Source organism: Boleophthalmus pectinirostris, unplaced genomic scaffold (assembly GCF_026225935.1).
Source record: "Boleophthalmus pectinirostris isolate CB_2022bp ecotype Guang Dong unplaced genomic scaffold, ASM2622593v1 HiC_scaffold_3, whole genome shotgun sequence".
Classification (NCBI taxonomy): Eukaryota; Metazoa; Chordata; class Actinopteri; order Gobiiformes; family Gobiidae; genus Boleophthalmus; species Boleophthalmus pectinirostris.
Window position 1 is genome coordinate 21,262,179 of NW_026571299.1, and position 14,677 is coordinate 21,276,855.

At 39.1% G+C, this 14,677-nt stretch overlaps 1 protein-coding gene across 4 annotated transcripts in view; it reads left to right on the plus strand.

Moving 5' to 3' along the window:
• The first annotated feature begins 1,906 nt into the window (after positions 1-1,906).
• LOC110165704 (vitamin D3 receptor B) overlaps positions 1,907-14,677 on the plus strand; it is a 42,696-nt gene continuing 29,925 nt past the window's right edge. For 3 of the 4 annotated variants that reach the window (XR_008633083.1, XM_055160188.1, XM_055160190.1), the window contains exon 1: positions 13,388-13,661. Coding sequence is in view for 2 of the 4 variants with exons in the window: in XM_055160188.1 (XP_055016163.1) it covers positions 13,631-13,661 (31 nt within the window). In the remaining 2 variants the exon portion in view is untranslated. Of the gene's footprint in view, positions 2,370-3,164; positions 3,236-13,387; positions 13,662-14,677 lie in introns of those variants that run through there. The other variant, XM_020930891.2, reaches the window with a different exon arrangement.

Below are 14,677 nucleotides of genomic sequence, written 5' to 3' on the forward strand. Positions count from 1 at the left end.
GCAGAGAAGCGCTCTCTAGATCCCAGGCGTTTGGCCCGGGGGTGGGGTGGCACGTCACATGTGTGTTGTTGACCATCAGTGTGTGAAACAGGATGATGTGGAGAAGAAAACACACTGAAATGACAAGAGTTCCAAGAAAAATAATGCTTAAAGGACTCATATTATGCTATGTTCTTTTGTAGATTCCTCATCACAAACACAGTTTCATTTACACGTTTAACACACAAACCCTTCACATTTAGGATGAGTTCTTCTCAAACAGAAAACACTCTGCTCCACTTTGTGATGTCATGCAGTAATAGGCTACAGGACCTGCTCTACTGTGTTTTTAGACTCAATACACCTTCATTAGAATCTGTCATATCATTTCAGCCCTGTAATTTCCCATCTCTACTGAACAAAAGGTAAAAGAAGCTGTTAAGTCAAAACTACCACTTCATGACATCACAAGGTGGAGATGTAGACAGACTAATCATAAAGAGTTACTCAAACATGCGTGAATGAAACAAACACAACTCCAGGTCTGTTTTTGAGGAAGTAACAACATTTATCACATTTATCAGTTTTAAACTCACAAGAATCCAGTGTGCATAATACAGGATCTTTAATAACAGAACCAGACTGAAACTCTCTGTCTGCATTTAGTAAAATCAGGATTCACCTACATGTGTATATCTGGAATTTCCCCAATGTGGGACACATAATGGTTCTCTTATCTTATCTGTTTTGGTTCAGTCTCTTTTATTATGGTGTATGTGTTATCATCATTATACCGTTTAATATTGGATAGCTTATATGACTTTTTAATTATTAAGCAGATACTGACAATAAATGTAGCCTATGATAATAATAATAATAATGATAGGCTATGTAATATAATAGTCTTATTGCTGTTCTTATCTCTTATTGAATTGTTTTAATAAAGATTCTGTGTATCTTCTGGGATGTATTTGTATTTGTAGTGTCATCTTGCCTAGTCTGCATTTGTGAGTATTTATGTTTAAACATTTCTTTAGTGCGCTATTGGAGGGTTGAGAGGGAGGGGAGAGCTGTAGCCTTTAAAGCAACGGGAAACTGACAGACCACAACAGTTTGACTATTGTTTTATACTTTGTCATTGTTATGGGAACAAATGACCCAGAGGCCAGAAAACAGTTCTCTTCTATGCAGTTGCTTTGACCTGAGGCTGAAGGTTAATATCTCTGTGCTGTTTATTTATTCACACGGAAATAGAATGGAATAACATAACGGCCATGACAGTAGTCAACAGCAGAAAATGAATACTGATTTAGTGAGCTCAAGTCCATCAGGAAATAATGAGGTCCAATATTTTAGATTTTAGATTTGGATATTTTCCCCCAGTGTGGGACAACGGAATGTTCGTTTATCTCTCGTGGCTTCAAAGCAGTACTAGCTCCTGCTCCACATGTGAGATTTCAGTATATTTACAGTGTTTCCCATACATATGGTTAAGATTATAGTGGTCGCACAGGTTATTTTTATTTCAGTAATCTTATTAATTTCATTCAGTTGTAGGATATAAATGTCACTTACTAATTTTTGACTAATCTGATGCCTGCCAACACCTAAGAGGATCATAAATGACCATTTCTTTAGCCAAAAACACAGAAAACCGTGTTTGCAAATTACCATAGAGCAAAAAAAAAAAGGCAGCAACAGAAGTCTCTCAGATTATGACTGACACGAGAACGAAGAATGTTACAAGCTCTTTTCATATTTTTATTTATACCAACCGTCCCAACCCGGGTGTGTCCCAGTTTAGAATTTTGAAAATCTGCCCCCCACCTTAATCCTAAATCCTGATTCCAATGTTATTTAAGAATGGGGACGAAATGCCCAGGCTGTAGCGCTGCGCTCGAAGAGGACGGAGGCGGAGCATAGCAAAAGTAATGGCCATCTATTTGGGTCGTACAGAAGGAGCGACGCTTTTTCTCGCTCCGAAGCTGGATTTTTGAGCCTTTTCGACAGCTCAACCCGCCCGCTATCGGTCCTGTTTGTACCCTACTCCCGTTTACAAACATTGATTCGCTGCTACGCGGAACCAAGCGGGTCAAAGCGTCCTAAACTTCGCCCCAAAGCAGCGAGCTAGCCTCGGCTAACGCTAGCTCCATTAGCGCCGCTGCTGCTCCGTGCACGTCTGCAGAACGAGAAGGGCGTATTGGGAGTTTTTCCACGTTTTTCTGCTAAACTTGTGGCTTTACACGAGTTTGTATCACTGGTTTCTTACCGTTGAAGCTTCTGGGAGTGGAGGGGCGCACAGGGCGGATTTCCAGCGGGCATGAGAGCGACCAAAGCGGATTAAAAGCCAGGTGAACTCGGGTCTCTCCATGGAGAAAAGTTGAGCTAAGGTAGGCAACTGGCGGAATGCACAAAGTTTGGAGTTGTCGTAGTTTGTGCAACACGTTTTTCTCTCTTTTGTAAATCTAGCAAAAGTGTATGTTTTTATCCACTGAGCTTGCATATGCCTCTGATTATGGTAAACAGCTATAGACACGAGTTTTCCACCGTTCAACCAGCAAAATGCATTTCATTTAAAATGCCCTTTTAACTAAATGTATTCATTTCAACAAGCTTATTCAAAACGGGTGATATGATTTCCATATAGAATTAACTACTAACTACTTTCAACTTTGCCCTAGAAAAAAATAAATAAATACATTTTAAGTCTGTATCTTAATTTTTGACGTAAATGCAACGTTGAAAAATTCCTATATTCTTCTTATTTTAATTATTGTAATTTTAAATGTATGTTATTAACACATTTATTACACCTATATTCGCCATGCTTATTATTTAATGCGTTTTGGATGGTTTAATATGTTCACCATAACCACACGCATACTTGTATACTGTTTTTCTATACACTTAACATTTTCACGTGATTGATTATGAAAATACGACATTACTATTATTACTTTGCTTTTTACAAGTATTAGTGACAGTAGCCAGACCGTAAATAAACAGTTTTTATGTTTCGCTCATTTTCTTTAAAGTTTTGGTGATTATTTGCGTGAAAATAGTTTACAGCGTTACGTAAACACAGCGCAGAGGTCAGGTATGTCGTACGTAGTAGAGGATAGGCCCACGCGCCAGTCAAGTGAACTGATTGCGAAATGGCACTTTTTCTTTTTTGGTGTTAACAGGATTATCGTGTGGGATAAAGAAGAAAGGTTTTCACGTCTGGCCCGCTGAAAAGAGCATGTTAAACCCGCAGGTAAGCCTCAAACGCGTGTCACTCTGGAGCTATTTCTGACCCCTCCACGCACGCCACACGCCCACTGGTCATGATCTGATAGTGAAAGCAAGGGACAAGTTGGATTTATTGATGTCAAAAAATCATATTGATAAAATGAACCTTTTTTATGGATTAATTACCTCTTCAGAGAAAAAAAAAAAAAAAAAGTGTAACTTTTTGGGAGAAAGGTCAGCTACTTGTTTGTCTCTATGGAGATGTTATTGCTTTGCCTACTTTTGTTAATTATAATTGAATCCAAATCGTAATTTGTATGGTGGCAATTAGTAAATGACAAAACTGCAATTTTAAATGTGGACCTATTCGGCAAAATAGACTCAAAGCTTTTAACCATGTTATAAAATAGAAGTATGTGTCAGAAAAAGCGCTATACTAGTTTTATGTATTATTACTGATATTATTATGATGATGATTATTATTATAGTTGTTTCCCCTCACTATTTGCTCACCCAAAGTTGTATCTATAGTGATTCATGAACGTTTGAGTGATCTTTAAATGCTTATTTTCAACAATTCCACTGTGACTTACGCACTTTGTTCTCCAGTTTATTTTTTAATTGGTGATATGTGTAGCATTTGTCAGCATAGTCATAGGAAAAAAAATATCTGCTGAGATGTGGAGCCATCTGCAGGAGGGGCCGACAGCATGCGGCGCTTTGTTGCCCTTTTTAATGCGGAAGTCAGTGGACTTGTTTCTTTTATTAAATCGTTTATATCAGACCAAATTGTAACATAATGATTCACGGGAGTTATAGATTATAGCAACACACAAGCACAATAGGTCTGATTTAAAGACGCACTATGTAATGTTTAGGGAGAAGGGACAGCTTCCGGTTTATCTCTATGGGGATGTTATTGCTTTGCCTAGAATAGTGCTGAAAGATTAATCACAATTTGAATGGACACAATGAACACCACCAGTGCAATGTCACTGCAGCGTATCAAGCATGAACTAGAATTAGTTTCTCAATTTCTTTTCAGCTTGTTTTTAGCCTATGTTTTAGCCCTTTATTATTGGTAGACCTGCCTTTTGAATTTTACAACTGACAATAATCACGCATGTGTGATTTTGTCATTATATTGAGTCAATAATTTCACCTTAGTTCATTTATACTGACAGAGATGAGGTGGTAAGATATCACTTTTGATTGAAACAAAAATAATAAATAGATGTGCTACTTTCACAACATGTTAGCTAAATGGGCAACAGATTGCAATGGGGTCACCTTGTTATGAAAGAACCAATCACTTAATTTTATATTTAAAACTGTATCAGCTACTACTACCTAAGTAGTAGAGGTGATGGTACTGGTGATTGTAGTAGTACTAGTAGTAGTAGTAGTAGTAGTAGTAGTAGTAGTAGCAGCAGCAGTAGTAGTAGTAGCAGCAGTAGTAGTAGCAGCAGTAGTAGTAGCAGCAGTAGTAGTAGTAGCAGCAGCAGTAGTAGTAGTAGCAGCAGCAGTAGTAGCAGTAGTAGCAGCAGTAGTAGCAGTAGTAGCAGCAGTAGTAGCAGTAGTTGGAGCAGCAGCAGTAGTAGAAGTACTAGTACTAGTACTAGCAGTAGTAGTAGTAGTTTTAGTGATAGTTCTCAAACAAATATGGAAAGTCATTACTGTTGGCAGCCTTTCAAAAGTGTTACCAAACCCCGATCCACACGCCCACGTCCTGTCTAATATTTTCTATGATTATTATGTCACCAGCTTTGTGTAAATGTTCTTAGTTTGTTTTTGTTTTTTTTCAAAGGCAACAAGTGAAAGTAAACTGTTTATTTAGAAGAAGTCATCTATTTTTAGTCTAATTAGGGCCCAACCGATATGAATTTTTTGCGACCAGTATCATTCCAATAAAATGGGACTTGGAGGAGCCAATAGCCGATATAACAGCTGATATATTTAGTGATGTAAAAAATTCACTATAAATCTGGCTCTACTGGATTTTAAATTGAGTCTATTTTGGCAACATTTACTGTTCTTCTGTCTCTTTACATCATATTTAAGGACAGTAGGTTGACCTAATGGCATTTTTGCATGATATTCTAGCCTGTAAACAAAGTAAGTGAACTACCACTATTATGCATGCACACCGTGGTAATTAATCATATATGTAAATCATTCACACCTCCATTCACAGCTCCTATACATGTCAACAGAGGTCCAGTAACATGTATACAGCTGTTACTTTACATTAGGCCAGTGTAAGAAAACAGGCTGTTTATGTGTGGGAGCTACAGCAGCTAAGCTCTAACCAATGAGAAACAATGAAAACTAGCTTCAAAAACCGCCGCATTTGCATAACTCACTGCTCACACAGGCTCCTCTCAGATCACAGGTCTTCATAAATAAGTGCCCTTTTTTAAATTCTGATTCAAGGGTAGCTGCTGGGTCTTAAAAGTGTTAAAAAGGTCTTAAATTTCATGTTCCTAAATTAAGGCCTTAAAAAGTTTTATTCTGTTGTCCAAGTCTTATTTTTTCAAAGGTCTTAAATTTCATTAGCCTATTTTTTTGTATACTCAGCTGGGCTGTAGTGTAATGTTAAAGGGATGGAGGAAAAGTAAAAACAACATGAAATCATGTAACGTGAATGAACGTCTAATTTGGAGTATGCGCAAACAATATTTTGGTATCTGGCGCCGGCAGCAATGAGTAAACAATCAGTAGAGTGGAGGAAGATGTTGGATGAATCATGGGAAAGTGTAAGTTTAATCCACACTGGCTCTTAGGTTCTAGATCAGTGGTCCCCAATACGTCGATTGCAAACTACCAGTCGATCACCAATGTAGTGTGGGTAGATCGCAGTGTTGTAGCACTTGTCGCATTTGGACTCAGTCTTGTCTGTCACTTGAGGCCTGACACTCGACAAGCGCGTTCATATTACGACCGCTGGTGCCGGCAATAAACTTACCGGTATGCGGGAGCGTGCAGTTGTGTGCAGGGCGTCTCTGTAACCTGTGCGCTCTTTCGGAACCTGTGGATAATGAGCTGCACATCACAATCAGACACACTCCCTGTGCGTGGCTTGTCCGCAACAGCTTGTGCCCTTGTGGACCAGCGTGTATCACAGGGCAGGTTAAACTTTTTAAAACATCCTACCTGTCCACCTACCTCAGGTCAGCACGCCGCTCCTCACCTTTTCACACTCTCGCTCCTCCTCGTGTACAGCGCACACAGGCTTCTTCCACAATGTGCTGATTAGAACAGCAAGACGAAAAGCGAAGCAAAAACTCATCTAAATGTATGTTAGTGTTGTCACAGAGGATGCCTACAGCACAGAGCAGGTCTACTGCAACATGTGGCTGAAGTTTGCCTAATAAAAGTGCACAAATGCATCTGTGTTTGTGGTGTTTTGCGATGCGTTTGGTAAATGTGCAGAGGCTAAATCCCACTGCAACACCAGTAAGAGAATGTAACTCCACTTAGGAACTTGGAAAAACAGAAAATCTACCCACTCTCTTCACTTTTTTCACTGTTTTGTGTAAAGTGCCAGTGAAAGTTCTCTTAAAGAAGGGGTCCTCAAACTGAGGGTGAGGGTCCAAAAAAGAGGCACAGAGTGTTTAAGTGCAGTACAGTTGGCTTGGCTTTGTAGTAGGTCGATCATTTTATAAGTAGCTCGCGTGCTGAAAAAGTATGGGCACTAAAAATAGTAGTTGGTTGGTCATTATTAGAATTGGATCTGGTGTGTTTTGCCCGCACAATAGGTGCGATGTTGGTCTTAATTTTCATTTAAGTGGTCTTAAAAAGGTCTTTAATTTGAGATAGTCAAACCTGGGGATAACCTGGACTCAAAAATGATTGTCCATAAAAGGAATATAATCCAGCATGTTGACCGCAGCTGCATATGTAAACAAGCGCACGTGAGTGACGTGACTCTGGAGGTGCGTTCAGGGACAGTACGGAGTCACAGACGCAAACAAATTACTCCGCAGATAAATATTGATGCGGCATTACATATTAGGATATGTATCCATCTGTAAATTGGGTTAATTGAACATAACATAGAAAGTTTAAACTTTATAAGGAGGTACGTGGACTATCTGCCTATAACGGCAAGATTTAGGCTGGTAGCAGATATTTCTCCAAGTGCCCAAATCGGCTGATAATATTGGCCAACCGATATATCGGTCGGGCCCTAATTCTAATACAAATTTCTGTTCATGCCATTATAGTATATAGTGTCATCATTTCAGATGAAGGGCAAGGGACTATATAACTAGATCATGTGAGATTCACTGTTTTTGCTAGAAATATGCAATTGTTTGAGCTTGTCTCCACAAACGTATATTAGTCTTGTGTCTTAAAGTCTGTTTAATTGACACACTCACATCTTTGGGTTTGAATAATGGCTTAACAATCAAAGCTTATTTGCTTCCTGCTTATTTATGTATTGCTGACAGAGAATAGACTGAACTTTGTGCCAGTTTTTGTTTCATGTGGATAGGTCCAATAATTACAGAGATAGGAACCATAAACCAGGTTAACAAATCTGCAATCTGACAGTTACTGCGAACTCCACCTGAGGATTCTGACCTGTCTCAGCTTGGGTTAAAAGGCCTATATGGTGCTATTTTTTATCTGTTATAATGTTGTGCCCTCATCACAAACATACCTGGAGTTGTGTTTTGTTTCATTTACTCATGTTTAACATACAAACCCTGCACATTTGGGCTAAATTCTTCTCTCAAACTGAAAACACACTATTCCACCCTGTGATGTCATGTGGTAATACAGGAAACTCTCCAGCTGTGTTTTGAAACTGCATACACCTTCACTAGAATAATATCAGCCCTGGCATTGCCAGTCTGTACTGAACTAAAGGTAAAAGGAGCTGTTCATTTGACAAGGTGCAACAGAGCATTTGGAGCGTTGGAGATGTAGACAGAATAATAAAAAACGAGTTCCTCAAACATGTAAATGACACACACACAACTCCAGATATAGGGGTGTGTAAAAATATTGAAATATCAATATATTGTATAATTTAATGTGATGATACAGTATCAGTATCGTGGGTTGCTGTATCTATATATCGCCAAGAGTATTTTTTTTGTGTATTCTACTAAATTATTTTGTTACAGCACTACAGTTTTGTTGCTTGTTTAGTGGAAGGAAACTCAATTATGCTACACATATTGATGTTTGTTTTGATGATTAAAATGTTTGTTTTTCATATGAACTTTGCACAAGACATGGTTTAACAGAGACTTTTAGTATCACAGCTGAGATTTTGCCTTTATTTTGAACCATATCGAATTTATTTGAATATATCATATTGAATCGAAAGTGCACTGTATCGAGGTATGTATCATATTAGCAACTTCTTAATGATATCCAGCCCTATCCAGGTGTGTTTTTGGTGGCTTAAAGGTCACAAGATTCAAGTTTGCTTAATACAGGACCTCTAAACTATAGGGATTCTGCAATGTTGCGATGTCTTGATCTGTACTGTACTGGCCTCTCTTTGCAGTGGTATTGGTCATTGTACTGGCTGTAACAGTAGCAGGTTGTTTATGCTTGTGTGTGTCAATGCCCCCTCTCCTCCCCTCTTCACTCTCCCTCTCCCTCCCTTCAGTCCTGTTCCGTGACTGCTTTAATTGGTGGCTTCCTCTCACGTGTGGCATATAGAAGGATTCTGATGGACTTTTCTATGAAGATTCACTCATGCTCTTCACTGTATATTTTCAAACCAGGACTAAACCAGGACTAAACCAGGACTAAACCAGGACTAAACCAGGACTAAACCAGGACTAAACCAGGACTAAACCAAAGTATGACGTGTAGTATAGTAGTAGAGTGTAGTATCTGTTGGGTGCCTGTGTTTGCTGAGCTTTGGGAGGTAATGGACTGGACCTAATTCTCTGGTGTCCCTCAGCTCCTGTGAGGTCTAAACCAACACAGACTGTGGACATGGAGGAAAGCGAGCACAACAAAAAAGCTCTAGAGCTACAACCTGCCACAATGCATCTCCCCTGTTAAGGTTCATGTATATTGTGCACTGTCCCTGTATCATAAATAAACAAATGAATAAAAATAATAAATGCTTAGCAAAGAGAAACCACAAAAAAAACCTTTTTATTAGCCATTTGGTGATGTTGAAAGATCAAAAGTAGAATAGTGCATTTCATTACCTGTGGCTTTGTATTAAATTGTGGTGATCTTGCTAAAAGTAAATTAAAATGATTTTCAATACTAATTTCCAGAATATAAACCAAATATTGTTTTCACAGTGAATTGGCCAATCAGGGACACACATAGTCTGTCCGTATCAAAACTAATCTGGCTGCTTACGAGGAGAAAAGAAAGGACAAAAAATATAACAGGGGACTGGAAAACATGGCAAATTTCTGCTGAATCAATGAAATAAATGTTGGATTAGACTTGCTGTTCCTCGTTGGTCCTGTTTAGTCCTGGTTTTATTCCTGGTTTATTCCTGTCCTGATTTAGTCCTGTTTGGTTGCTCAGACCTGATCCATAGTTGGAGTCTCTCTAGAGTCCGGCTGGGGCCCGGTGAAGGGGCAGCTCTCCCCTCTGAGGCTGCACTGCAAAAAAGGACAGAACCACAACAAAATACTTAAAATACTTATACACAATATTCATGTGACTAAAGAGGGGTGACCCATTTAGGGATGCATCAAAAATCACACACTAAGTAATTAGTACGCACGCACACACACACACGCACACACACACACACACACACATACACTATATGACTAATAATTGTATGTAGATGATAAGGATTTCTATGGGACAGCAGCAGAAAGGAGGTGAGTGAGTGAGCTGAAGGTTTGGTGCTCAGTATTTGTCTGTAAAAAGTCAGTTTCAACTCATGATTCACAAGTTGAATCTGTCTTTATATAAATACATTGCTTCCTGGTACTTTTTGGAATCGTTGTGAGAGCTTTTGCAGCGCCCCCTTTTTATTTGATCAGGTGATTGGCAGGACATGTCTTTAGTCCACCAAGAATGTCTTTAATTGACTACAGGCCTATAAGCAATAATAAAACTAGTATATGTTCCAGTACTAGTACACTTTTCATCTGAGCACGTATTGTTACTGACAAAAATCTGAATAAAATTCGATCAGTTGCACACTTAATCATAACTGAATAGAGATTGCTGTCATCACATACTAGAGTTTGCAGTAATTTGGGTTATAGAATGCCCTATGCAAAGAAATAAATATCCTGTCTTTTTAAAATGTTATAGTACCTGTAGTTTAGACAGATGTCCCTCTGTTTGAAGCCCTCTCTGTGTGTCAGATGCCCTGCCTGTGTCTACTCTTACTGTGGGTAAACTCTGTAGTTTAGACCTTTACAAGTATGTTCTGAAATGCATGGGATTTATTTATAAGTTTAAAAGTTCAGATTTCAGTCTTCTCTCAAATATGAATGCTCCTGGAATATGGGATATAGGTAAAATTTGTTAATGTTTTGAAAATGTTCCAGTCTCTTATTTTGAGGTGTAACTGATTCATTTCTCATTTCCCTGTGGCAGATCATTAGAATGACAGAAATCTGTAGAAACCTGATGCTGCTTTTTACAGTGAGGAGCTGTCTCTGAGGCCAGGAGCAGGGGCCAGACCGGACACCAGACCTGCACTAAAGAAACCACTCCAGTTTAGAAGTCTAAGTGTTATGAGCATGTTGAGGCCACTTTCACACCTGCTGGTCTGATACACTGTAGGGCTGGATTTTATTTAGATGATACAACAGCAGAAAGGAGAAGTTTGTGAGTGAGCTGAAGGTTTGGTATTTATATGTCAAAAAGCAGATTAAACTCATTATTAACAAGTTTAATATGTCTTTATATAAATACATTGTTTGCTTGGACTTTTTTCTGCATAAGTAGTTATTTTGGCATGATCTCCCCCTGCAGGTGTAGTCTGGTGAGTGCAGTTTGGGTCAGACAAACAAATACGAAATTGTTTTGAGAGCTTTTGCCATGCGCCCTTTTTAGTCCATTACAGAACGTAATATAATAACGTAACGTAATTGGTTTGATTTGCGACCAAAAGATAAAACACTGTTGCAGTTTTATTTGGTGTGGATAATGTTCACACCACACTTCAGCTCAAACAAACTGGAAACAAGAATGGACTAGAAACAACTGGAGTCCACTTGATATGGTTGTTTACTACAGACTAGGGCTGTTTGAAGTATGGAAAATCAGACACTAATAATCAATTCTAAAATTACAACTAATATTGAAACCAGATACTCATTTGATCATGTATCGATACTTAAAAGTAACATTCATGAGACAGAAAAGACCCTTGAGCTGTGAGGTGAGAGGTGATCCACACCAAATGAAAACAGCAACACTGTTTCGATTAGTGATTCAGATGATTTAGATTAGTCCCAAATTGAACCAGTTCACCAGACTGACAGGTGTGAGAGCACCCTAAATTTATATTAATGTGGTTACATTACAACACTAGCTTTTTAAAATGTTTTAGAACTTCTGATACTGATCATAAAACTACTCTGGAAAATATGTAAGTTTGTCCTCTGCTCCTCTGGCTCTCTGCTCCTCTGGCTCTCTGCTCCTCCGGCTCTCTGCTCTCCGCTCTCTGCTCTCCGCTCTGCTCCTCCGGCTCTCTGCTCCTCCGGCTCTCTGCTCCTCCGGCTCTCTGCTCCTCCGGCTCTCTGCTCCTCTTGCTCTGTTCCTTAACCACTTCCTTCTATGTAAAGATTCTTTCTCAAATAGTTCAGATATTTTTGAAGACAAATTACTTCCTGGAAACATGTTTAAAACACACATTAAAGAATTGCAGAACAAGTATTATGAGTATTATGAGAGACCATGAGAGAGGGAGTGGAGTATGAGGGTCACAGAGGGAGAAAAGTAAAGAAAGACGTACTGAAGGAGGGAGGGGAGATAGAGGAGGAGAAAGAGGGAGAGAGTGGAAGGGAGGCAGAAAGCAGAAGGAGTAAGATACAAGGAAGGGAAGTGTGCGAGAGAAGAGGGTGAGGTAAGTTAGAGGAGAGAGAGGGAGATAGAGGAGGGCGAGAGGAAGAAGGGAAGGGAGGGATAGAGGCAGAAAGAGAGAGGGGAAAAGAAAAGGTGAGGCTAAAGAGGCTGTGAGGGATTGACGGAGAGATTGAGACAGATAAAGAAGAAAGTGTGAGGGATAGAGGGAGAGTAAGTGGAAGAGGGTGGGAGGAGTGATCCTGGCTGTGAGGGCATGTGCAGAGGAAGTGTTTTATGGCACATACCTGGGGCTGGGTCACACTGAGTCCAGAACAGTTTCAACACTCTGCTCTGGACCGACCCTGACACACTGGATAGCTGAAGCTAAAACTTTTCAGGAAAGGTTCATTTCTGTCCTCTCAATGAGACTTTTTTAGTAAAGATACTTGCTCCAATGAGTATCTACTTTCACGTTCAGTTTTCATCTGTATCATTTCCCATCGGCACCAGCCCTTTATGTCACTCATGTGTATTTAAAAATAGAAAAACCAGGATAAACCACAGATGAACTGCTCTGATTGTGTGCGTTTGAACATGAAGAGTTAGCACACTGCTCCAAAGGCTATTTTTAGATTCACTTTAGAAAACATGACTTTTTTTTTATTCTGTCCTGTTGTCATGTCATAACACAGATAGTTAAGTTGGTCATTGAATCTTGTTGTGTAAGAATATTTATTATGTAGACTTTGTCTTCATTTGAAAATGTGTCTCTGTATTGCAGAGTTTCAGATGGCATCACAGACTTGTATATGTAACATTCTATAGGCCAGTAATATTTAATACAGATTCTAAATTAATATTGTTTAAAGTACAGGTTTTTGTTGATCAGATCAGAGTCAACATTTGCCCTTTGGGTATTTCATGGCAAAGTACAATGTAATCAATAGGGAAAACTGACTCTTGCCTCCATCTGCGAGCATGACATCACATTCTGGAATCTGAAAACCACCAATATTGTCCATCCTTCAACCAGTGCCAGGTTCGATCTCAGCTGTGTATACTGTCCTCGGGCAAGGCACTTCACTTTAGGGCTGCAAGATTAATCATAATCAAATTGAAACTGCAGTTTCTCAAGTAGTCTTTATTATTGTGCATAAAAACTAGATGTTTTTTACTCACAATAAGACCCTGGAGTTTAGATCTGTACAAACATGTTCTGAAATGGGATGCTTATATTAGTCAGTTCAGTTTATTATTTTTGTTTTACATAAATGTTTCTGGATGTGTTTAAAACCTATTAAACATACATTTCAAATCTAATCACAATGACAATGCTTGTCAGAAAAAATTAATAATAATAAATGTTATTCCTAAATCATTCAGCCCTACTTCACTTGCATTCTCTCTCCTCAGGTTTATGGGGAGGCAGACACAACCTGTCTGCAATTAAATGAATGAAACCTTGCTTTTACAATCACTGGGTGGGTATTTCTTCTTCTGATTCATGTATTTTTTGTACTTTTTTTTGCCTCAAATAAATAGCCAATTTATATCACCAGAATGTCCCGGGATCAGCCTTCACACAGTAACTGACATAACATAATTACAAAAAAAATAAAAAATTTGGCCACATTTTAAACTTGTCCAGGAGCATTAACATTTGAGAGAAGACTGAAATCTGAAGAATCCTATGTGTTTCAGCGCATGTTTGCAGAGGTCTAAACTACAGGGTTAGCAGATTCTGTACAGTACAAGAAGACAAGGAAATTTAAATGATTTATTAGTTGCAGCCATTTGTTGTGTCATTTCAGATACACTGTTGTGTGTTCACTAAGCCGGGTCCCTCTCAGCACAAACACATTGCACTGGTGTTGATAGCGCTGGGCCCATTACAGTAAATGCAGAGTGTTGAGAGCAGAGTAAATAATGCATCAGCTGATTATAGCACATGGGCAGAGACACAGAGAAAGAAAAGGGCCGCTGCTCCATCAGTCTCACCTGACACACACACACACACACACACAAGAGGGAAATGGAAGCACGAACAGCAGATGACTAAAAACATTCCTGGTAGACTAAAGACATGCCTATCAATTAGTTTTTCCCAAACTAACTTTCTGGGGGTGGCACATCAGTGGCATCATACCACAGAAATAGAAAGCAAATGTAATATGAAGGCCAATTTCAGCAGTTCATAAAAACACGTTCAGTCATTGCAAGTTTGTGTTGCTGTAAGATGTTGCTAAAGTAGAGTTTCAGTGCATTGGGTTTGGCTCATGTTAAATCTGTTAGATCAGCTGGGGTGGTACGGTTCAGTTTAGACAGTGGAGACACTTTTAGGCTATACCGATCTGCTCCAAATGAACCAATGGAAACAGAGCTTAAGAGTCAGGTTTGTGAAGATGCAAGCAAGCGAAAAAAAAAAAGGTTTTATTTTATACCATTTTTGGAGGGCTTAAAGGTGCACTGCACAACTTGTGGTGGAGGGTCTACCACC